This window comes from Aplidium turbinatum, chromosome 7, assembly GCF_918807975.1.
Source record: "Aplidium turbinatum chromosome 7, kaAplTurb1.1, whole genome shotgun sequence".
Taxonomy (NCBI): domain Eukaryota; kingdom Metazoa; phylum Chordata; class Ascidiacea; order Aplousobranchia; family Polyclinidae; genus Aplidium; species Aplidium turbinatum.
Window position 1 is genome coordinate 6,738,389 of NC_137478.1, and position 25,633 is coordinate 6,764,021.

Below are 25,633 nucleotides of genomic sequence, written 5' to 3' on the forward strand. Positions count from 1 at the left end.
TGGAAAATTTTCTTAGGAGGCAATGCAAGGTCTGAAAGGAATGGTCCAACAGGAAAGAGTCTTAGTGTCGAACAGAGCTGAACACTTTTCATAAGAACGTCAAATATGAAAGCAATCAATATAAAATGTCGTCAGCCAATAAAGCTAAATTCATGTCGTCATAATAATTCATGTTCATGTCGTCAAATTCATGCTGTCTAAATTCCTCAATCGTCGATCGTAACAGGTTTGCCAGATTGGCCCTTTTTAGAGGTCGTTGGCCCCCAAGAAAGTTGTTTGACCCCTTGGCCCTTTGTTTTCAATATTTGGCTCTTTTTGGAAGCAGTTGGCACATAGCCTACTATCAAACTAGCTATTTAAATAAATGTCTTTCAGAAATTGAGACTGAAAAGTATTATTACGATTTTTTAGAGAGTGTTTAGCTGACAATGTTTATGCCAATGCCAAAGATTCGAGTGGAAACACTGTAGACAATGAAGATTTGGAAATGTTCTTGTAGACTACGTTGTTGTAATGTTGTAACGTTATTGACGTTGTTAACGTTATTATGATTTATTAGCAACGTTATTAACATTATTCAACAATCTGGCTCTTTTTTACCCAGTTTGGCCCTTTTTTCCACATTGTTTGGTTCTTTTTCTCAAAAGCTGTCTGACAACCCTGCGTCGTAAGCTACTGCGTGATGTGCAGTCTGACCATAGAAAGAGCTCAACGCTTTGCTCTCCTGGGCCACATCGAAACGGGCTTTTGCCTGAGGATGGGTTTCTTTTATGTCCGGTTTTCTTTCTCTATCTTTCATTTATTGCTACATGTGTGCTTCTGTTTGTTTTTTGGGTTTTGTGGCCGTGCTAACTAGGCTACAGACAGGCTACTACATGATTTACTATTCAGGCACGTTTTAAACCTTTGAAGGTTTTGCCACCTTTTCCCGTTCATTAACTTGCTGGTAGGCCTATATCGACAATTGTAGTTACTGTACTTAGTAGTATCTTTTTTGTCCGGGATGCGTTAATGACGAAAAATAAATAAATGAATGAATGATGTAGGCTATGTATCATTTAAGTGAACATTACTACAGTAATTATTAAAAAGAAATTCTTTTGTAACAAGTCTATGATCAATAATTTATTTACTCATCACAAAGCATTACAATAACGGTAATTTGAAAAGCACTCAATTGCACAACCACGAATCACTTGTATTGCTCAACAACTGAATTTCTGAAAGCATGCTCTGCTGGCAAGCCAGCGGTTGTGTTGGAATACCGATCGATCAAAAAGTGAACACGTTACGTTTTGTATAGGCTAGGCTACCTACTTTTGAGCGTTGACATTATAATTCCAAAATAATGTCTAAAACATTCATATTTATCGATATTTTGGATTTTAATAAATTATAGCAAAAATAATTCTGAAAGTAGCATGTATATATATAATAAAAGCACTGTAGCAGATGAGTTTTAATCCGCTACAGTGGTGACATCTGGCACCACTGGCTGGCTTAGAGGGGAGCGCAGTCTGACTCGACTTCACATTACAAGTATTTAACAAGTATAGAACATGTATTGAACAATGGAGAATATGGTTTTCATCTGGTAAAGTTACGATATATGAGAAATATTGATCAATATGCATTTTGAAGATTAAATTTTAAAAAAGGCCAAATTTAAGGCCAAATCTAGAAAAAGGCCAAACGTATAATTTCTAAGGCCAAAAGGCTCTAAAAAAAGCCAAATTTGAGAAATTTGGCCTTAAAAAGGCCAATCTGGTAACCCTGGCCAGCGCCCAGCAGGCCTAAGCCTAAGACAAAGCAAGCCGACTTAGCTGAGTTACAAGAAGTGTTGCCATATTTTCATAAAGATTCTTGTATGCCTTGGTTGAAAAATAACCCAAGACTAATCCAACTTTATCTGTACACAGAGATGGGCAAGATCACCAGTATTAATGATCTTTAGTGTTTATGCTTCGTCTTTTATGCTAGCAGTTAGAAGTTGTTGTTTATGCATAGTTTTTTTTTTTCTCATAACTTACTACTTTTGTAGGGCATGATTTTTTTTTGATATTTGAATAAAACCACAGGAATTCACTTGACTGTCGCAGCAGTAAACAACTTTTTGTGTTCATTTTTTACGGAACTTAAGCTTATCCTGTTTTAACGCATATCTTGGTTTCAACGTAATGCCGATGTTTGACATTTGTCACATTAAAAACACGGGAAGCAGCTGACTCGATGACTAATATAGTCTTTCGCTGCTTCCTCTCTGTTGTAGATTCTAGTTATGGTGCTATTTTATTTGCATTGTCTATATTTTGTACCGTATACTTTTCTCGCAACAGACAAAATAAAAGGTTTCTCTCTCTCTCACCAAGAATAGGTGATCTTGAAGATCAAGATCACCAAACTATGTGATCTTGAAGATCAAGATCACTTTCAAGATCACTTTTTGTGTACCGGTACTTGAAAAAAAATGAAGTTTTTGATCAATGATGTTGCAAAAAATAATTACTATAAGTAACCTGGGTAAAGGTATATAGTTGGTACTTGGTATTGCTAACTTTTACTTTTAACTACTCGATCACTGGCCTAAGAATTGTAATAAGTTAGTGACTGTTGCCAGTGGCGTAGCCAAGGGGGGGTTTTGGGGGTTACAACCCCCCCTTTGGCACGCGTGTGACGTCACGATATTGAAAATGATGCTTTCAGTCTAAAATAAATTGCCTAGTTTTAAACAAAACTGCATTAAAAGAGCGGGTTTTGCCAATACCAAACATTCAAACATCTCAGCCAGGAATTAGCAACAAGAAAACACAGAGACTTAGCTTTATTTCCGAAAAATGCCGAAGAAAACATGATCTTATTCTTTTGCTATGCTACCAGATAGCACCATTTTACAGGAATATTCGTACCCACATTTTTGTTGAAAATGCTCTCAGAATGCACCAAATTCAAAGTAATTTTTCAAAATTTTTTGGGGGAGGCCCCCCAGACCCCCCTCCCTTTCAAAATTCCTGGCTACGCTACTGACTGTTGCTATTAGGCCTACCGATTGCTGACGTAGTTTGCGTAGAACCGCAACGTCACACCCAAGGCCGAGGTTAATTACAGTAGTAGGCTACTGAAAAAGTCGCAAAATTTGCAATTAGTTTTATACTTTTTATTTATAATAAATAAATAAAAATAAACTTTGAACTGCATCATTTATTACCAAATTTTTGTCTGGTTCATGTGGGACTTTTTTTCGTGTTACTAAGTAGTTTTAACTTTCACTATATTATGTCAATGTTTATTGCATCATTTACCCATCTGGCAACCTTGATACTAAGTTCAGAGGTTTGCGGTCAGACAAACCGCTCCATACTCAGACCTTAAACAAGTCTTGGTCTGGTTGATTTGCTGCAATAAACCACTTTACATGACCAAAGTCGGCTAGAGTCCAGATTTTTTAACACCGCCATTCTAGACTTTTGAAACATCTAAAATTGAGCCAAAGAAAGCAAACATTTCTTTAAAATTCACACATGGAAATTGTGAACAAAGTTAAATCATTTTTATTATAAGTCAACATAAAGTAGGCTACACGGAAGTTGACTTCTTTATTATGACCACCACAGAAAAATTTTCTATTTGAAATGGCAACACTGACCAGATTAGATGGAGACTTTAAATCAGGGGTCGGCAACCCTTCTTCAGTCGCGGGCCAAAACAAAACTGCGCAGATGTCAACGGGCCGTACAAGTTTTCCATTTGCACTTCCGTTTTCTTTACTTTTCATAATATTGTTAAAATTGGCGTTCTTATCAGAGTATCTCCATATTTAGCTACTATAGGCTTATATAGATTAATATAAAGAAAAATAGTAACAATTGGTAACGAAAAACACCAAGTACTTTATTTATTGACAGCACAACATTAATGTGATATTTGATGTTGTTTCCTGCTAGAAAGTTTCTGAAGGTCAGGTGATAGGTTGGATGAGGCAAGAATCATAACATCTTGCAAGTGGTCATCAGTCAGTTGTGTTCTCAACTTGCCGTTAAATATACGGTTAATTGACTATTACTAACGCAACTCATGTAGCCTGCAACTAGCATGCAGTAAATAGGCTAATATAACCGGACTTCAAGGTGAAACTGCCAAGTACCTTGATGCTACCTTCTGCAAGCTTAAGCTAAATTTTGCCCCAAACCTAGTTTACTATAACAAAGCGACCCGTGATCGATAGGTCGCGGGTACAAAGGCGCCTTGTGATAATTTCCTATGCTTGGTGGATTCTAACAAGTAGAAAATTCTTCAAAGACAAGAATCACTTGTTGAAAAAAACGGAAAAATGGAACTGGGAGTAAATTATAACTCTAAAAAATAAAGTAATTTAAAAGTCTGGACCGGCTGTCACTAAAAAGGCCAATTCCTGCTTCCTAAGCTACACATATTTCTAAATTATCAACCTTCAAACAAACTAATTCTTAAAACTTCAAATCTATCAAACTATCTGTCAGGCCTGCAACGTCGCTCTCTCTAAAATGCAGTTCGCAGAGAAAGAATATCAAGGAAGTTCAAAATGGCGACAATGCCCTAACTAAGCATTGTTGCGGCATAAGTACACAGGCTACGTGATTACAAGTGAGCGTTACGGATAAATATGGAAAAGTAAAAATTGCGAAAGTTTTACATAACATTTAGTAATCTTAATTCTGTTATGTAAAACCAAATGGCAGCATAAAATAATGGGATGTTCGTTTTGGCCCGCCAACTACAATTTGCAAAAATGCTGCGGGCCGGATAATTTTGCTTGGCGGGCCGGATCCGGCCCGCGGGCCGTAGGTTGCCGACCCCTGCTTTAAATCGTCTTTTGTTGGACACATATCGTATTAATTACTTAATTTGTACAGTACGAGTTCTAAAAAAATGCCTCTTTCCAGCAAATAAACTTCAATTTTAAAGTGATCTTGATCTTATTGTTCTTCAAGATCAAGATCACACAAAAAAAAGTGATCTTAGATCAAGATCAAGATCACCAAAAAAAAAGTGATCTTGAAGATCAAGATCAAGATCACGCCCATCTCTGAGTATAGCAAGGCTACTACATTAGCCTAAAACGTATTATGCTATTTTACATTGCTTAGATTTCCAACCAATGAAGAACGAAAAAAATTATGGATTGCGAACGTCAAGCGTGCCAATTGGACACCTTCTAAACACACATTTATTTGTTCTGATCATTTCAAGGAAAAATTCATGTATCACTGTGGTAAGCGAGTGGTCACAGCGATAAACCATAATCTCTTCGTGGGAAAATTGTAACATAAGATTCCCGGATCCGTTCGTCTGTATGTAATGACCGAAAAAGAAACACTTTTCTGAAACGTCTATTCAAAAAGTGTATTTCTGTAAAATTAGCCCGCGGCTATCGAAAATGGAGTGCAACGCGATACACCACTAAAAACCTGTCACTACAATCCAAACTACTTAGATGAAGACGGAATTTTCGTCCAGCTGGCAAGCACTAAGCAAACAGTTAAATATGCTACCAACTTTCAAGCAATCATTTTACGAATGACCAGAATACATTGATATATCTCAAACTCACGTACGCAGTTACTGTGACGTCATAGTGAAAGATTGTGAAGCAATTCTCAACAGGTGTGATACAAGTCTTACGAACGATGGTGCAATCTTGGCTCATTTTTAGGAAAAATTCCATGACGTAATACCCTAAGATTCAGTAGACCTGAACGGTTTTCATATGACGTTTGATTTGGTAAACAATTGTCTGGAACAGCGAGTGACTTTACGAGACAACGCTGTCCCCACTCGTTGGCATTTCCAAAGCATTTGAACAAGGTAATCATTTGAAAAACGTACCAAAAGTTAACTGTAATACGCACTGTTGGCAAATGATATTTTAGAATTTAGTTCCAGTTTTGCAAATAGCCTACCTTGTATTTCTTAACTTATCTGTTTAATGAAGACAGATGCTTAGGCCTATGTGCATTGCAACTTGTAGTTGTATGTAAGACGCACAAACATAATTCTGAATAAATAAAATTATTTGTAGAGTGACATATTGGAGATACTGTGAGATTACATAAGCTTTTTCGAGTAGAGAGGTTCAAGCAGACATAATCCTAATCTGTCAACATGGAGACATGGAACATTTGGCCGAGTGGTTAAAATATCAGACTTGTCTGGCTGTGGACACTAGGAGGTTTGAGTTTGAAACTTGGGTCTGTCTGATCTGCTCTAACAAGAGCGAAACTGCTCCCAGAATCCTTGTTCACTTGAAATAATGTGATTTGAAAGCTGGGATTGCTTAGACAAGATAATATTTTTATAGAAAATAACGATTGGTATGCTGATGAATTTTATGAGTATAAATGATTGAAAACAATGTAGGACTTCGAAATGTTTTTCGAAAAACGAAGCTTTGCTTTAATAAACGTTATGCTTATACAACTTTAAAATCAATGCGAGCTACTTTGTTTTAAGCTGCACAATGTGCACATGCGGTAGAGTTCCCAGTAGCCTACGGTACCGCTATCCGCTGTTTCCAATAGCTTTTATGTCTGCTTTGTTGTTGCTTGTTTTTCTTGAGCGTTAAATATTATGTTGTGGAGACATGATTATCCTGTAGTTTAGGCAAGCTAAAATATGTCTTTTGTAGGTGACCAAGACAAGACCTTCGCCTTCGAAACGGAGGAGGATTACATCATCTTTAATGGTTCGTGATACTGGAGAAGAAGATCTTCCTGATGTGTATGAGGTTGTCCAGCATGATCACGGATACTTCATACAGGACTCACCACAAAAACTAAACAAATTAACCAATAAGGCGAAAGAGAGATGTAGGCTAATGAGCTTCAGAAGAAATTGAAAGTATCTAATCAAAAGAATAAACAATTACAAGTTAAAATTTCATGTTTAAAAAAGCTTACATCATTGCTTCGACATAAAAATATGATTTCTTTACGTTGTACGGATGCATTCGATCATTCTCTTTCTGGAGTAGGCTATCTCTTGATATTGTGAAGGGAATGTTTTCAGGGAAAACTGGAAAGGTTTCAAATAGCCTACTCCAGTGAATTGCGGTCGTTTGCCTTAACATTGCAATTTTATTATGCTAAGGCATATGAATATCTGTGAGGCCAGTAGCGGCGCCACGGGGTGGACTGGGGTGGACATGTCCACCCCACTCCTATGTAGGGTCATTTTTTTAATTCGTCAAGATCCGATGAGAAAACTTGGGGGGTGTATGCAGGGGGTTAGGGGGGGGGGCCTTGTGATTGCGTCATAAATTAATTTCAACTTCTTACGTATGAATTACTTTTGCAGTATTGACATAAGAAAAAATGAAGAATCTTCATTGTTATCGCGCTGTTGTATTGATTGATTGTAGCCTAGTCTAATTTTACCATTTTGAGGTGATGGCTTTTATCACAGCTGAGACACAAACTTTGAAAGACCTAATGGCAAAGGTTTTAATGGGGCCACCAACATGTCAGGCAAGAATGAAGGTGCACAGCAACACCTAGTTGCAGCGGGTGCCAAACTGTCGGTATATTTTCATTGTTTTGCACACCGATTAAATCTTGTGCTTGGGCACAGTGTTAAAAACGTAGCGACAGTCAAAACAATTTTTGAAACAATTAGTAACATGTACCGCTTTATGGACTGTTCTCCCAAGAGACATTTTTTGTATAAAGAGCATTTGAAAAAGGAGGGAATCACGTCTGGAAAAATTGCATTGCACTCGTTATGTGATAGACTACTATAGATGGTCTGCACGTTCAGATGATCTGGATGTTGTTATTAATGTAGCCTATATCCAGCACTGCTGTCAATATTCCAACAAATGTCAAACGAAGGTAATGGTGTAGTTACTGGTTTGTTGTTCCGCATCAGGCAAACTGAATTTGTTACTGCTAGTCTTATTCCTCATAAATGCTTTTCGTTAAGCAAACAGGCTTCAGATTATTTAAAAAGTGAAGAAATAGATCTCGCCACTGGGGTTGCTGCTATCAACGACTTGACAAGAGCATTTGACTCACTGCGTTCAGAGAAAGATTTTAACAAATTGGGGTTCAACTTATCGCTGTTTGCGGATAGAAATCAAATTACCAGTGAAACCACCACGCCGGCTAAACGATGCCGCTACCCACCAAGCCATTTCCGAGATGGTCAGATATTATTAATAGGTTGCAACAGTCTTTCCGCGGAGTGAATCTGAATCCATTACAGAAAAGTTAAGAAGAGATTTTTCTTTATCCTTTGACAGAATGCCAAATGAACTTAAAAAGCGTTACTCGGATCAAGCATGAGAATTAATGTCAAATGCAGCTGCATTTTATTTCACGCACATGTCTCCATCAAATTTGCCCAAAGTTGAATATTTAGTCAAATTCTATAATTTGGATGAAAATCAGGTTGGGCAGCAATAGGATCTTCGTTTTTTGAGGTCAGCTAATTGTCACAAGCGGAAACTAGAATTTGAAAAGCACCAAAATGGATTGACCAAAACCGCGTGGTTGTGTTTGCCTTCACTTTTGAAATTGCGTGGACAAAACGATCTTAAATCATTTGTACAGCGATTTTCTTCAAATTATTGCTACTGTTGCTACTTTGCCCATGATTGTGGCATCTTGTGAACATATCCACAGCAAAGTTAAGATAATAAACAATTATCTGCGAGCTGCCATGTCATCACAAAGACTTGAACATCTGGTGCAGATCAGCAGTGAGGGAGACATTGCCGATAACACTGATCTTCAAAAATTGGTGAAAGCTTTTAAATTGACCTGCGAGCGCAAAATAAAACTTTAGTGTAGTGATTCTTAACCTATGGCTATGGGTATTATTGGGTAATAGCCAGGTTTTTTTAAAATTCTGTTTAAGGGGCCTCCCAATAAATTTGATGAGGCCGCCTATCATTGCAGCAGCTCCATGACATAAAATAACGACAAGCTTGCTAACATCAAGATCGTAGTCGGCAATTCTATATGGACCGCAGAGGAAATGTAGATGGGAGCGTTTGATCCCATTCTATTCTTTTGTTCATAATTTAGAGTGCGCTCAATGGAAAACGAGCTTTTGCCTCCTTGCAATTCCTTTGTTTATTTTTCAATAAATTTCACAACCGAACTGCAGTGAATCGCATCGCAGTCGGTAATCTTAGTGACCATACTTTACGGTAGTAGCCTATATTCTCGAAATATTTTTGTCCACCCCACTAATTTTTGGCTGGCGCCGCCCCTGTGTGAGGCAAACATTCAATTTAGAATTACCGCACCAGTCCTAAATCAGGAAATGGTATGGCAAAGTCGCTGCTGAACCTGGATTTGTAAAACCTGCATTTGATCCAATTAGTGAAAAAGTAAAGCATGCACACGAAAATCACAGATCCGTTATATGTTCATTGGTACTAGATGAAATGGCTATTAAATAACATGTTGCCTGGGATGGGAAAAGATTCAGAGGTTTCGTTGATATGGGAAATGGCATCACTGATGATGACTCTCTTCTCTGCCACATGCAACTGATGTTTTAGTTCTCTTGGCTGTTGCCATAAATGACTGCTGGAAATTACCCTGTGCGTATTTGTTTGTAAATGGTCTTAACGCAATTGAGCGCTCTAATGTAGTAAAAATCTGCATTGAAAGACTTCATGCTGCTGGTGCTAAAGTCGTTTCTGTTACTTGTGATGGACCTCATTACCACTTAATGTTTTCAGAACTGGGTGCATCTTTAGATCTCACTAAACTGAAAGTTTCGTTTACACACCCTCGTTGTCCTCAGCAAAATATTTACACTATGCTTGATGTTTGTCACATGTTAAAGTTGGTCCGAAATACATTTGCAGTCTGGAAAATGTTAATGGATGGTGATGGTCACAAGATTAAGTGGCAATACATTGTAGATCTACAGACACTTCAAGAAGAAGAGGGTTTGAGACTCGCAAACAAGCTCACGAAAACACATATACAATATTGGCAGCAAAAAATGAAGGTGAACTTAGCATCACAAGTGCTAAGCAGTAGCGTTGCCGATGCTTTGCAATACTGCACAGGCCATTTACGTTTGAAGCAATTTCAAAGAAGTGAGGCTACCGTAAAGTTGATTTGCATTTTTGATACTTTATTTGACATGCTGAACTCCCGCAATCCTTTAGCAAAAGGTTTTAAATCGCCTTTGGGCAAAGGAAACAAAAATACCTGGATTCCATTTTTTAATGACTGGTACAATTACATCCTGCAATTGAAATGTACAAATGGTACCCCATTGTGCAATTCTCGGCAGCCTACCCCATTGTGCAGACGGTAGCCTACCCCATTGTGCAGGACTTCGAAAAGCATTTCGACTGCCCTCGTCGGCAACATGGCCTACCAGTATAAAGGAAGTAGACATTTCGATGGTATGGGTTCAATTCACATCTATGCCATCACTCTTTTTTCTTCTATAGGCTATATTCATCAAAGTCCAAAGCAATGATCAATGGAACAGAGTGCAAGAAGGATCTCAGTGACTGCCATCAGATTAGATGGTTAGAAAGTTGCCAAATTTCGTCGCTCCAAGTCATTGTGTTGTAGGCCTACAGATAACAATTATTTAGCTAATGCTACTCCCTTGGGATTTAGTTTATCGCATGTCTAAAATCTTTGAATGATTTCATCAAAGCTGTTTTTCAAAGAATCGTTGATTATTATAGCCTAGCCCTAGCCTACTGTCAAAAGTTTGGAAATTTTAAGTCACGTTAATATCCAGTTTGTTCTGACCTGAAAGTAGCAAGTTACAAATAGGCTACTAGCCTACCAGAGTCCAGACACACAAGTTTTTATTTACGGTACATTTAAAGTTTCAGACATTTACAGCCTATCCTTAATTCTTAAAATTCTCTCTCAGGGTTTTTTGGTTTCTTTTCGTTTCATAACCCTGGTTCATATCCTGTTTAATTCGATTTCCCTAATTTGAATTTATGACGACAAAAATTGTTAAGAATTAGGCTATATCAGCACAACTTGTGTTCAAAGGAAGCGTTTAGTAGGCTATTATTTAGCTTAGGCTACTCATAAGCTATTGTAGTTATAGACTACGCTAAGTAGGCTATTGGTTTTACTATCATCACTCAACAGGATTATTACCAACCTAGAAAATTGGCTTCACATTGGTTGTTCCTATCTTCTTTTTTTTGGAAAAAAATACGATTTTGCTTCGCTGTGTCTTGCGAATGTCAAACAAAACAATTTCTCAGATCAACCCTGGCAGACTACATTAGAAGGAGCCATGGGCTTACCAATTTTTCAGATTTCCGTGTGTTCAGCAAAAACTACACATATTTCACAAATATGTTTCTAATTAACTTTCAACTATATAGAATCACAATTTTGTTTCCTTTTGACCAAACAATTCCCTGCTTTAAATTTTCACATTTTGTTGCAAAACTATAATACAGGCCTAGCCTACTTGGGAATCAATTTAAGGAAAGTTTAACCAAAAAGATGGAAAACGAAGAAAGGGTTGAGAACCGTGATTTAAACTTTTGTAGCACTTTGTTTTCTGTTTTATATCTTTTTTAGCCTAAATTAAAAACATTTTTTTCCAAAAGTTGCTCAAAACTGCAGAGGCTACCAGATTTTTAAAGAATTTGTCTAAAACGCAGGACTGGCATTCCATCTCTTAGGGCTAGGCTACATTATTTTATGCAGTGTTGTCTTGTAGCCTTAGGCTATTATTTGATTAACTTAGCATAGGGTTGTAATCACATTTCAAAAAGCGCCATCCAGCTGCAGTTTTCTTTCAGTTTGACAACAGCATTGTTACCAATGACTTGGTCGTATTTCATTAGTTTGTTGTAATAAGATCTCAGATAGCTATGCCACTATAGCCTACACACGGCAACAGTTTCGGTAAAGGTGTTTTTGAAACTTTTCTGTAACAACTGTAGACTACTGCAATTAGTCGTCAATTAGTGAGATATTTTTAAGTGGAATAACCTTATCATGCCTAAAGCAAATGAACAAGAAATTATAGCAAGTAAAGAGCTTCGAATCATTTACGACAAATTGCAAAAATCGCAGCAGTCGCTAAAAGAACTTTACGAAGATTCTTGGAATGCTACCCTTGAATTTAAATCCACATTTAATGGTATAAAAACTGCTGAAAATGAAACAGAAGCTTTGCGACAGCGATATTATGAAATGTTGGAAAGACGCGGGAAATATGACGAAGCTGACAGAGATGAATATTTCTCCATGGAAAGAAGGTTAGCTGACATGAAAGACAGGTACATTGCCGAATCACAGAAATTAGCTCTTGGTAATTCAAACTATGTGGCGTATTCGAACAAGTTTTCTGAACAACGAGAAGAATACATTCATTCTTTACTGCAAGACGTAGACAGTTATTATGCAGCAAACACAAATTTATCTTCGCAAAAATCTGAATTGGAGAAAACTGCAGCTCACCTCACCAAAGAAGTGAGTGCTTACAAAGTGAGTGTGTCACAGCTGACAAACGAACGAAGCACCTTGATGAAAAATGAGGAGCAATTAAAAGAAGAATGCGATGCAAGCACAAGGCGAGGAAATGATCTCAACAAAGAACGTGATCGACTCTTAGAAGTTGAAAGCGATCTTAGGCAAACAGTTCGTGACTTGAAAACTACGGTTGCAAAACTTTCATCTGACATTGAGCAGTTAACTGAAAAGTGTGAAAATTTATCTGCAAAAGTTGAAAACTATTTCGCGCAGGAGATTATTTTAAACGACGATATTTTGCGTCGGAAGAAAGATCAGGAGCAAAAAGAGAACGAGATTCGAGATCTTAAAAAAAAATCTGCTGAGCTTTTGAAGCAGAAAAATGCAGGTCTCGAAAGGAATTATTTACTTACCCAAAAAGTGGCCGCGTGTCGCTTGGCAACTGAAAAAGTTGAAGAGCAGCGGGATTTGTTCAAAGAAGCGTTCAAGCAAATTAAAAAGGAAAAACGGGAAATCGCACAAAACTGTGAAAAAATTAAAAGAGAAAAGGAGAAATTCAAGGAACAATTTGTAGAAATGCGAAATGAAAGACAACTAGTCGGAAAACAGAAAGATCTTTTTGTTTCTAGAGAACATAAAGTAAAAGAGCAAAACGATGATATGAGCATGGCCCATAAGTATTTGGTCAAAGAGCTAGAGGAGGTAAAACTATCTTATCGAAAAAGTGAAGAAAGAACTAAAAAGGACGCAAAATTAAAGCAAGACCTTCGTGATGCTATAAAACGGGTTCGAAGGGAAATGGAAGAAGAACGAAAGAAATGGCAAAAAGAAACCAGAGACGTGAAAATTCAAACTGATTCAGATTTGGCTTGTGAAAACAGAGACATCGTCATTCTGCACGCAAAGTTAAAATTAAATCAGGCGTTGAAAGAAAGGGACAGGGCTTTGGTTGAACAAAAACAGAGACGCTGCGCGAAGTGTTCATGACATACTTTTTATTTGTGTATTTAATCCCCGAAGCAATATTGAAGGTCTATTGTTTGGCAACTTAGGTTTCCATTGTCAATGAAACCAAGTCTCGTGTAACGTTTTGGTCTCACTGATGTCTTGTACTGGCTGACAATAATAGCATACCATAAGCAACGTCACATCATTAGAAATAGCATTCTTTGTTACTTTAGCAGAATTTTCAGCAGGTGCACCATGCCTGCTTGATTTATTCACTTATTTACAGTATAAATAGCCACTGTATGTTTATTTTTTGTCATCATGATATTTTCCTTTTTATTTCGGCAATCGGCATTTTCCGGCAAGTTTATCTCATCTCAATTAGAGGGAGGACACAAACAACGAAATGTGTTTGTTCAAGAGGCGATTCCTTTTCGGAAAATTTCATGCAAAGTTTAATCAGTTCAAGCACATTTGTGAAAACGTTATATCAACCCAGGCAGCAAAATCCGTCATTTTAAAATGTCAATGTAAAAATGAAGGATTTTGTTGTCTCCCAGACAGCAATTCAGTCGTTTTTTACATTGATTTAACTTCTGCAAACGTAAAAAAGGCTGATTTACTGTCTGGGCTGGCAAGTATGTACTTGGTGTGCTGTGAACGTTTGGCATAGTTTATCTTCAGAAAGTTGTATGTTTTCACGCCCGTTTCTGCGTGCTTTTAAATGCTTTTTTTTTAAAGCTTAGTTTGCACATTCCGTTTTTACATTAATTCAACTTCTGCAAACGTTGAATTAAAGTCATAAAAAGAAAATTGCCTGCTGGACTGGCTACTTTGAGATTAAACATTTCATACTTGTTATAATCAGAACAATTATTTTTTTAACCAAAGAATTAAAAGATTAACGCAGCTAAACACACTACTTGAAAACTAATTAATTGTTTGGTGCAGTGAGAGATGCTTTTTTTCACAGTTTGCGCTGTCTGTCCTTGCGAAGCAGCTGTGGATTGCAGCAATTAAAGTTTATCGTATGCAATTGGTGACGTGCAATGTTGTAGCCAACTGATAATGATGTCAACAGTTTCTTGATTGTGTGGTTTGGTTGGTTTGGCTTTGAATCTTTATCTTCGGACTGACAAAGCCTTGATGGGTAATTTCGGGTAGTTTCGCATACTTGTAGATGTAGGGGCTTTTGACGCAGGGCCGGTTACCGAGATTGACATGGGAAAGTTACAACTTGTTGAAGTGTTGTTGCCGGGGAATTATTCCATCCACTAATTGCCGCTGAATGGAGAGCAGTCCTGAAATGCGTTACTCAAGTGCACACCAAGAGAGCCGAACCAGCGCGCGTAATCTATGTACAGTAGGGCGCCCACTGAGCTAACACTGAGCTATGCTTTGAGTTTAAAATTTTGCGTTTCTGTTCAGCGGAAAGCGCTGTTTGGGATAATGCAGACAGCAATGAAATGGACATAACCATGGCCTGCTTTTTATATAAATCGCCATTTGGTGTAAAAGATTAAAAGTATAAAAGACTTTGTCTCCTTAAAATCAATAAAAACACTACACGATAGAAAATCGACAGGCAGGGTACAATATTTATCGCGACAACTTGAGAAAGATAGGCTGCCTGAAACGATTTTTCATTGAAACAAATTCTTCTTCAGACGGAATGTAAGTTGAAAAAAAAACAAAGAATAAAATTTACTTTAGCAAAACATTAAATAGTTTTATGCAACAATTGTAATGTTGATATGTTGCGAATATTTTCAGTTAAAAATCACAGCAAAACTGAATTGCCCATTTTTGAAACAAAACCAAAACAAAGAACTTTTAGTTAAATGAAACAAAAATATTCCGAAATTTCACTGATCTTACTGCACCATCTACAAAACTTGGACAGTGCTTTTTGAACATAGTTTTTTCAAGTTTTGACAAGACGAAAATTGATTGCACTCGTTATAGAAAGATTTAACTTTTCATCGATCTTGTTGGTAGCCAGTGCTGAAGAAAATCAACAAAGTCCTGGCCACTTGCTACAATGGAAGACGCCTGACTTCATGAATAAAGAAACGTTCGCTGGTTCGACTCTCAGAATGTTCGCTTGAGAAACGCAATTCAAGCACAGCTCTATTCAGCGGTAGCCTACCTACTGTAGTAGATGAAATAATTTACAGACAACACTTCAACAGCAAGCAGAAACTTTACTCCGTCAAACTCGGTGACCATGCCTGCGTCAATTCTTCAAAGCCTCTATACTGTAAGTATGCGAAACTACCAGGATTAAGCTCTCAAAGAAACTCTCATTCCGAGTATAAAGATTCCTTCAATAATTCAGTATTACGGACAGTGTGGTTGAATAATTAAAACGTTCGCCTCACAACCAATAGGCAATGGTTAGATACCCTGTCGTACCATACCAAAGACTTTTTAAAATTGGCACTGCATGCTATTCCTCCTTAAACACCGAAACGTTTGGGTGTTCAACAAGATTATTATATTTTCTAGCAATAGTTATGAATCTGATGAATGCAAAAGTAAGTGCATCAGATAAACGTTGCAATTATTGCTAAAAAGACTATCTCATCTAGAATCTAGATCTTACCCAAGTTACTTCAAAGTTTAAATAACTAACTCGAGTTAGTCTTATCCAGAATATCTTAAACCATTATACTCCATTGATAAAACGAAGTGTTCAGGCTTATGATGAGTAAAACGGAATGTGTAGGCCTACATGTTTTTCTACTGTGCTATCATAGCTAGGGATTGTAGATCATAACCAATAAGCATCAGGCCATGGCCACTTGGAGATGCGGCCTGATTTGTCACATTTTGCAGACTTTGATTACAGCTGCTGCTAATGTTTGATTGACATTTTTTGAGATTTTTTTACTTTTTGCTGTCTCCTAATGATATAAAAGCTTTTTGTTGCTTCGGGAAAGCAGTAGCAAATGAGAAAAAGTAAGTTGAAAAACGCTGAATCAGACTGTTATTGAAAAATTAACAGTCTGACTAAAATCTTCGAAATCAAATTTTCTTTGTTTTTCAACATCTGAGAATGTTAAAACCTATTGTGTCATCTGGGAAATACAGTAAAGAAAGCGTAAAAATATAATTTTTAGAAAAATTTATTTAAACATTCACCAAAAATGAGCAAAATCTGAAAATTTCTACAAAATGTGACAAATCAGGCCGTATCTTTAGGTAGCCATGATCAGGGTATACCTGGACAAAGTGAAACTTAAGTAAAACAAGGATACGCCAATAAGCCAATCTAAAAACACAAATTAATCAGCTCGGGACATTTGAAATTTCAATATAACCTTATCATCGTCCTTAAGTTCCTTCCTCTCGTCGAGAGTTGGAGGCAATCAATCAATCAAGTTTATTTCGGCATAGCTCCACATTCATTTTCAATGTAGCCTACATATCAGTAGATATAACAAATCGCTTTTTTGATATGGAAACTACACCATGGAGGCACCGAAAAAACCACGCGGTTATCTAAGTCAAGGTGCCCCCACTAACTTGTTTGAATGAGTTTACGTCAGGCAATAAAGTGTCAAGTTTATCAGTTGTTTTTCAAGTTTCTCAATATAACCTATTTTAGATTAATTTGGGGGCTACAACATTAATGTTCTTGTCGAAGTTGTTCAGATTTGTTTAACGCTGTAGTAGCTCATGTTACAAAAGTTTCTGTAACCATCATTAAGTTGACAACCTTTTGTGGTAAGACAAATCCTCCTGACTTTCTTTGTAGCCTACTATGTGGAAAAGTTAGTAGATACAGAATGGAAAGAAACTTTGTCTGCTCTGCTGTGTGAATTACATCTTCCGTGCAGCTCTGGAGTTAAGTGTGGCCTGCATGGAGTGGATTGTACAAACCAAGTTCTTGTAGTATTGCTCGATTTAATACAAGGCAATCTTTTAACATGTTGAATCAAACATTCCAGGACTGAATGTCGGCATAAAATATAAACCTGAAACATTGAAAAAGTTATTTTGTTTCTCAATTTTCGATACTTTTGTAAGCTATTAAAAGTCAGCAATATTGAAAGTTTTAAGAAAAATCTGTCCCAACTACAGTGTCAAGTAACCTAGCCCTAGGTCATGGACTTCTAAATAGTAGCATCTGGACTGGAAACTCAGTGGGCAACATGAGGCCAAACAGTTGGTACAACAGTTGGCCAACAGTGGGCCAACAGGGCTAGTTACTTGGCTGTTGGCCCACTGTTGGCCAACTGTTGTACCAACTGTTTGGCCTCATGTTGCCCACTGAGTTTCCAGTCCAGATACTACTATTTAGAAGTCCATGCCTAGGTCTAGAAACACTTATCATGGTCTAACAACACAAACGTTTTAAATAACATATGGTTACTTTGCAACGTATAGCCTACCAACTTTCGTTTATAGAGTTATAAAGCTATTTCAGTCAAAAAGAATTGCAGCTTATAAAACATTTAGAAAACTACGGTGTGGTGTACTATGAGACTATAGTTCCTGCAAAATGATGCATGGTTTACTTGATTATAGCCTTCAGTAGCGTATACTCGTAGGCTACTATGGTACTTTTACTACTTATATACAGTAAAGTAAAGCAGAGAAAGGTATGAGTAAAGTCACAATTTTGAAGTAATGCTAAAATTGAGTAGTTTGATAATAAAAGAACATTTCCGTTTAAAATCTTCATTTGTCAGCCAATTTATTTTGTTAAATCAGCCCGCACAATATCGCTCAATGAGTGGTCGCCCACAGCTCCGGCTGGTAACAATTGTTTTTTTTGCTTCATACAAGTGACGAGGAAGGCCAAGAGGAAAACTTAATTCATTCTGGAGATCACAGATGCTTACAGACACATGGACACAATTTGAAATGAGTTTAGCTTTTTTTAATTAAAACCAGGTTAACTTACCCAAGGGTCTAATATAGGATTGGCAGCTAACAACCAAATCGCAAGTCTTCCATTTGCAAAAAACGAGTTACCTGCTCCGAATTCGTTAGCCAACATAGTGATCTGGCAACAAATAAAAGAAACATTCTTATAGTTTCAGAAGAAAACATAAGAACACGGTTCACTACTTTGCGCTTAAGTGCAACTGAAACCTTTTATTTTTATAAAAATAAACGTTTTGATCTTACCAACAGAGGGAGCCAACAGATAATGAATATAAAGGTTATCGCCAGAAGTTGGATAATCATTTGCTTTTCATAGCTCATGGTGGCTTGTCGTTGAAGACTTTGCTTTGTCATCATGCTGTAAATAATTGGAATGGTTTTTCTGTAATATTGGTTCAGTATTCTCATTTATTACAAGGATGGGAGATTGCTGCACGTATGCGAAAAATCGAAACCAGTAATTAAAAATATAGTCGGATCACTGCTTACCAACGGTTGAATTCGATGATCGTCATACTAAAACAAGTTGATATCGGAAAGAAGTAGTTTTTATTAACTAGCTGTTACGTTATTACCAAACTTTATGTTCTTTTTCACTTAACGAAGGAAGTCATCCAGTGACATCACTTTGTGTGTAAACATTTGCAGAAAATATATTATTGAAAGATAATTTTACCTTTTATTCATCTTCAGTAGACCTTGTATGACTATTGCATTGCAGATAATCGTAATAATCAACATCGCTGCACCTACACCCACGTACAAATAGTTGAATGCCTGAAAAAAGCAACCATAATAATCAAATTATCGGTGTTTATCATAGGCTATAAGGATATTCGATCCTTTTTAGAATCGCTTAAGGCATTGATCTACAATGCAACGGATTTTTAAATCATTCATAACATTTTGGAGTAAAAACTAACTGTTTAGAATTTGACAGTATTTGGTACCAAATGAGTAGACCTCCCTAACAATTTGGTTTCCCAGCACTGATTTTACGTTGATCATCAACACTATAGTATACAGTAGAGTAGAATAACACAGAATAGTCTTGTGGAAACTAACCCAACTAAGCGTGTTAAAACTTAACATTTAACATATGGCATACAATGTTGTTACAACGTGGCAAAGCGTTTAAGAAAGCTTACAGCTAGAACTCTACTTGTGAGCTTAGCCTACATCACAGAAACCACCTTTGATCGTTGTATGATCTGACGCCTTAAGCTTAGAGACTGCCATTCGTTATTCATAGTTATATTACAAATTATATCAGATGATTATCTTCGGTCATAGCAGCAAAAGTAAGCACAGTTTATTTAATTAATTTAAGTTGGGTATTTGGTCTCTGTGGGCAATTCGGGTCTAATTTCAACGGAGCTATTATGTCAAATGCCATGTCACTTCAAAGCGCTTACTTAAGTTTGGTTTTAGTTTTCCCGTGACAAATCTTTTATCACACCATTGAGATTTCTTTGAGAAACATTATAATTGTTCAAACTTTCCCATTAACGTACGCTATTGGATCGATACTAATAAAAATCAACTTTTGGCCGACCGCTTTAAATATTTTCAATTGTTTTTTGTAAGTAGCCTATTTTTGAAAACCACGTTGAGACAATTTTATGTTAACCAACAGTAATTTGTTAACCTGTTTTCTGCAAGCAGCTCCAATTCTACCCTCTGATCTAATGACATTTGTTTTCATTTTTTTGTCATAATTAGACTTAGGCCTATGTGGTTAAAGATTTAGATCAAGTAGATGGGAAGGTATACGGAAGTCAATGTTTGTGACCACCATCAGGCATCCCTTTCAGTGTCTTGCCAAACACACGACCACTGCGTTTGAGCGGTGTCGACCCGGCGCCCTTTAGACTAGAGTGACGAACCAACGCACTCACCACTCGGCTATGCAGAACATGTCTTGTTATGTTTCGCTTGTCACCGCGTACAAACTTGTAGCTTGTCACCGCGTACAAACTTTTAAAAGGTTATTTTACTAGTGGATTACATTGAACAGAACAACCTCCGACAATTAATTCTAATCTTTCACTCACAAATGTTATGATATTGGTTATGATCAGGTTATGATATTGTTAAAAAAATTTCGATTGCAAGTAGGGTTACTCACAATATCCTTTGTTTTGGCAGCGTTCCAATCAGAAAAACAATATGAAAATGGATGCATTTCTTTAACTGTTCCAAATCCAAAAACAGGCAGAAGACAAAGTACCAAACCCACGAACAGCATTGAAAAAGCTGCCAGCATCGCCTGCACACAAATAAATCTACTTATAGCATACACACTGGAATGAATTCGGCCAGCTCCCATTTAGAAACGGCTGAGGTTGACACAAGTGGGTCAGGGCAGGCTCAGTCGGCGGAGCCACTGGATGAAGTATAAAACCGTGGAGTCTGGTGTCAGATTGCCGGAGCATTCTAAGTATCTTCCACGCAACACCATATGGTGATACTGAGCTTTATATGTTTGTAACATATAACAATGCAGAAACTGTAGATGTTATAAAAAGCAGGGAAAAATATATATATAATGAAAACAGTGCTACTTTTCAAGAGAGACAATGCCATTGATGTCTAGTAGCATTTTTTGTCCCACTATTCCTAACAAGGATTTCTTTCAAGGAAAAGACAAAGCTTAAAGAACAGGAATGATTAATTAATGCTATAGGCCTAATAATATAGCCTACAACTTAGGAAAAAAAACTATTGTCCATATATTATTTGCAAAGAGCCAAACATAGACTAATGTTTTTTAACTGTGTTTTAAATACAGTTACAATTATAATCGTTTCTATATTTTTATGCAACAATTGATGAAGTGTTTTTATATTCAGTATGCTTTTATGTTTTGTTTGTGGACTTTTGCTTATCTTTTCATTATTATCACAAAACAACTTAAATATAGAGAAAGAGATTTTGAAGCTGAAGTCTTTGACGTAGCCTACTCTACGCACCTCGTAAATTTTTCATACTTTTTTTCCTCAATAAACAAGCAAGCTTTCCATTTTTTGTCATGTTATTGTGGTATAAAAAGCAATGCGTTTTTCAATACCCTATGGAGCTATCCTGAAATTGGTTTTACCTTCTTTGCGCTGGCATATGCGTGATAGTAGAAGGGATATCGGATGCTGAGTAATCTTTCCACAGCCATTGTCATGACCATTGCCATCGTGGTGAAGCCGAAAAACATCAGCGCAAATGCGCTGTAGAAACACAAAGGCATTCCACCCAGATGCTGCGTGTACAATCAGAAGTGATTACCATTTACAAACACGGTTATCAGACGCCAGTAAATTGCCTTAGCACCCATTCGAATTTTGAATGATTGATTTGCGTTTCAAGAATATGTACATTTAGTTTTTTCGACTCTTGTAACGACCAAAAAAATTAGCTAAGAGCATTAAAAAAAAGCAAAGAATAGTTGAAATGTTCTATTTGTTAAAAAATATTCTTTACCGTAATTCTGACGTTTTTGACATAGAGAATGATGGTCAAAGGTGTTGTACAAAGAGACCCCAAAAGGTCAAGTATCGCCAAGATCAACACCAACGTATGGAAAGGCCCAAATTTGACACTGTGCTTGCGTCTTGATCGAAGTCCAACTGGAGTTCCGGTGCAGCTTGATCCTGTCGCCAGCCGTTCTCTTTCTGAAACACATTGCAATACAATCATGACGTTTCAAGACAACAAATCAACCATTTTTTACATTGATTCAGCGTTTGCAGGCGTTGAATCAATGTTAAAAGCGTTGATTTGCTGTCTGGGTTTCGGCTTTTAGGTGTACTACAGTGCCTCAAAGGTCGATTTTCACAAAATAGTTGTCATTGAAAAATGCAATTTTTCAATGAAGAATCGCTTACCAATAGGTTCTAATTCGTGTGTGCTGCCAACCTGAATTGGAGAAGAGACTTGTTGGCAGTTATGAATGTTTACAATGTCTTCTCGTTTCCGCAAGAAAAGTATGAGGCTGAAAATTGCTAAGCCGTTGCTTGTAATCCCAATGACAAACATACAAATCGGAATTGCTATTTCGCTCTGGAAAGAAAAAAATTTGTAAAGATTCATTTTTAAAGTCGAGCTGTAGCCTAAAGAAAAAGATAGATTTAAAAAATTGGCCGATTGGCCCACCGGTATTAAAAAGCTTTGTAGATTTTATTGTTTAAAAGAATTGGTCATATTGAATAAAAATTTTTTGCGTCAAACAAACTTTTTATTAACATATTTATAGGCGTAGTTAGGGGAAACAGAGGGCAATTGCCTTCCCGTATCTTGAATAAACATTTCACCTGTTACAGCATTACATAACAGAGTTTTACTATGGATTTTGGCTGAAATACTTTCAGAACGGACAATTTTTTTTTAATTTCTAGGGAAGGCCCCCAGACCCTCTCTGGGTGTTTTGTTTTCGCCAACTCATTGTCAGGCTCACTGATATGTGCAATAATACTAATTTGCCCCCTCCCCCAACCCGCCCGAAATTCTTTGCTGGCTTCGCCACTGAACATATTGATGATGTTATAAGCTTGTGTCAATAGACAAACCATGTGATGACATGCGAAACAAACCGAGCAACCTGAAAAATCAATTTTTAACTTATTTAATTCTGCAAAAAAATATGGACAGACATTGGACCAATGTAAAAAAAGGAAGATTTGCTAATTGAGCGAGAAAACGTTTGAAAATGAACACTATAAGTTTTTTGCAAATCACCAGCTTTCTCAAACTTATCTTGCGTTAATCAGAAAGCTTACAGGAAAATCAATACTTCATATTGAGAAATCAATAACTTTTTTTTTTTATTCCGCCACCTTTCATCTCCTAACATAGCTTTGTTATCTATTCATATAACGACGGCATTTCGACAATTTACTGCAATAAAATTTTGAAATAATCCTACTAAATCAAAAACCGGTCTTTCTTCAGTATAATTGCGGTTTATTTTATTGATTTGAAAAACGGAAAATTTGATTTTACTTTTGAAATTAAATAACTGGCAGGCTGTGATTTGTTCGTGAAGTAGCAAATTTATGCAAATTGTTGCAATTTGCAAGGTATATAATTATGTACAATAAGGTCTATTTGGATTCTAATTAAAACGAAGTCTCTATTACCTTAACTTTTTAACCCTCAAAAGAGACCTCAGGCTTTCTTTGGATAGACAACTGGAAGTACAGAAGGTTATCGCCACGCAAGAGTTTTTCTCTAAATTTTTGCAAAACTGATAGAGTAATATTTCAATAAAAAGTTGTATAATTTTTGTATAGATTCAAGATGTTAATGCGTTCTTGTTGTTGCTGCTAGTCTAAATGTAGCAAAGTATGATATAAATTCCATTTTGTTGCATAGCAACCTCGGAAATGAAGTACAAGTTTTGCACACAAAGATTTGTTATAACAGCAGGTGGACGCAGACATTCTGCGCTTAGATTGTCATGCAAGACTTTGAATGAAATCGGATAAGCGCAGTAATTATGCAAAGGCAAAACAAACCAAAAAATGTCGCTTTAACGTCCCTTTGCAAAATTGCAACATCAAGCTGGTGGTAAGAAATCCTGTGATATTAACTTTGTAAAGTTCTCAATAAATGTTTTTTCTAAACACCAGTAAAAATTTTGTTCCAAAAACGCAGATAAAACTTACAGATGATGAAATTTGCACCCGAAATTTTTCCCTTTGAGCAGCTAAATTTCAAAAAAGACTTTGGGAGCAAAAGGTTATGGCTCGTGTTTTGAGCTTTATTTAAAATGACGATGCGCAATTCAAATGTCTAATGCTCAAACAGAATAATGCAACAATGCAAGATGATATCGAACAGCAGGCGCTACCAAAAAATCCAAATTATTTCCTAATGCTTTGCGTCACATTTGGTAAAGAATCTGCATTACAGTAACCCCGGTCAACCCCGGTTCATTTATGGACTATCAAATTTCAACGACTGCAGGAGATATTTGAACCGGTTTACAAAATGATTATGGTTCAATGAATGCATTTTAAAACAAGAACGAAAACGCATAATTTATGACTTCAAAATAATAAGATAGTTAGCCGGTAGTTTTCTCTGTTTAGTTTTTATGAGATAATCCTGACATCTTACAAGATGTAAGCCTACATAAGCCTAGATTTTCTTTTGTTTAGTTTTCTGTGAGCCTATACAACATATAAGATTCATCACAACAAGCAACTTTTCGAAATATGTGTAGGCCTAGGTTCCTCCACATACAAAAAGATTAACATTGGCTTTACTTTCATTAGCTTTGAAGGCGTACAACTTGGGAAGCTTTCATTTTTTGTCAGGAAGTCAGCTGTAATCATTATACATTTTTCTTAGATCTAGATGCCCAACCAGCAAACGTTTAAATAGTTAACCATCTTTTTCTTCCATACTTACTAGGCTATAATTATTATTTTTTAAACAACTGCATTCAAAGGTCTGGGCCCTAAGGACAGGGACAGAAACACTGTACCTCTGAAAATTGGATTCAGAGCTTATCGAAGAAAATCTAATGCCTTTGAAATTATCATTAAATCCCATTTAATGCAGGCTTATTTCCGTTTTATTTTACATAAATATGTCATCAGCATAATTACACATGCAGATCAGGGGCGTAGGGAGAAAATAAGGCAAAATAGAGGAAGGAGAAAATAAGTATTATTGCACATGTCAGTGAGCAACGAGTTGGCGAAAGCGAAGCACCCTGAGAGGAGTCTGGGAGACTCCCCCAAAAAATGTTGAAAAAGTACCTTAAAATTGCGCATTACTTTCAGCCTAAATCCGATAGTAAAAATCTGTCAAATGATGCTGTAACAGAAGGTAAAATGTTTCATCAAAACATTTTAGAGGGGCAATTGCCGCCCCCTTTGCTCCCCTGACTACGCCCCTTATGCATTGTTTTTTTATCCGCTTTTAAAGTTATTTTTGAGCCTAATTTACCTCTGTAGAAATTGCCAAGTGCATGGAATCTGTAGTCAGGTTCATGTTGTAGTAAGGTCTTTTCCAACTTCAGACAAAAATTGCTTTTTCAATAAAATATCTTGTTTTTTGTTAACATTTATCTGCAACTAAAATATTAAATGTCAAAGAAGCTTTCGTTTTTCAGCACACTGCAGAATGCTATTAATAGGTTACAGTTATTTTGAACAACTTCCTTTCTTTCTTAGTTTTCCTCAGATTTAATTTTTCCACTGTTAAGTGTCAACACATTGCCAATTTTCTTGCTTTATTGTTCAGAATGTTACTTATAAGTTATAACACTCTGGTTTTTTGCTGATTTTTTTCCTGGCTCCAATTATGCATCGGAAGTACAG

General features: G+C 36.7%; 2 protein-coding genes across 2 annotated transcripts; one reads left to right on the forward strand and one right to left on the reverse strand.

The window, feature by feature from the left end:
* Nucleotides 1-11,872: 11,872 nt before the first annotated feature.
* Nucleotides 11,873-14,403, forward strand: LOC145774198 (uncharacterized). Its single transcript, XM_082585373.1, has one exon. It carries the CDS (start codon nucleotides 11,991-11,993, stop codon nucleotides 13,452-13,454), a length of 1,464 nt encoding a protein of 487 aa, XP_082441499.1. The 5' UTR covers nucleotides 11,873-11,990; the 3' UTR covers nucleotides 13,455-14,403.
* Nucleotides 14,404-16,787: 2,384 nt separating this feature from the next.
* On the reverse strand, nucleotides 16,788-25,382 carry LOC145774408 (prostaglandin E2 receptor EP4 subtype-like). Its single transcript, XM_082585659.1, has 9 exons — nucleotides 25,260-25,382; nucleotides 22,190-22,364; nucleotides 21,786-21,976; nucleotides 21,412-21,564; nucleotides 20,440-20,580; nucleotides 18,988-19,088; nucleotides 18,555-18,669; nucleotides 18,328-18,429; nucleotides 16,788-17,395 (listed from the first exon to the last, which is right to left on the reverse strand). Exons 1-9 carry the CDS (start codon nucleotides 25,302-25,304, stop codon nucleotides 17,180-17,182), a joined length of 1,239 nt encoding a protein of 412 aa, XP_082441785.1. The 5' UTR covers nucleotides 25,305-25,382; the 3' UTR covers nucleotides 16,788-17,179.
* Nucleotides 25,383-25,633: the final 251 nt, after the last annotated feature.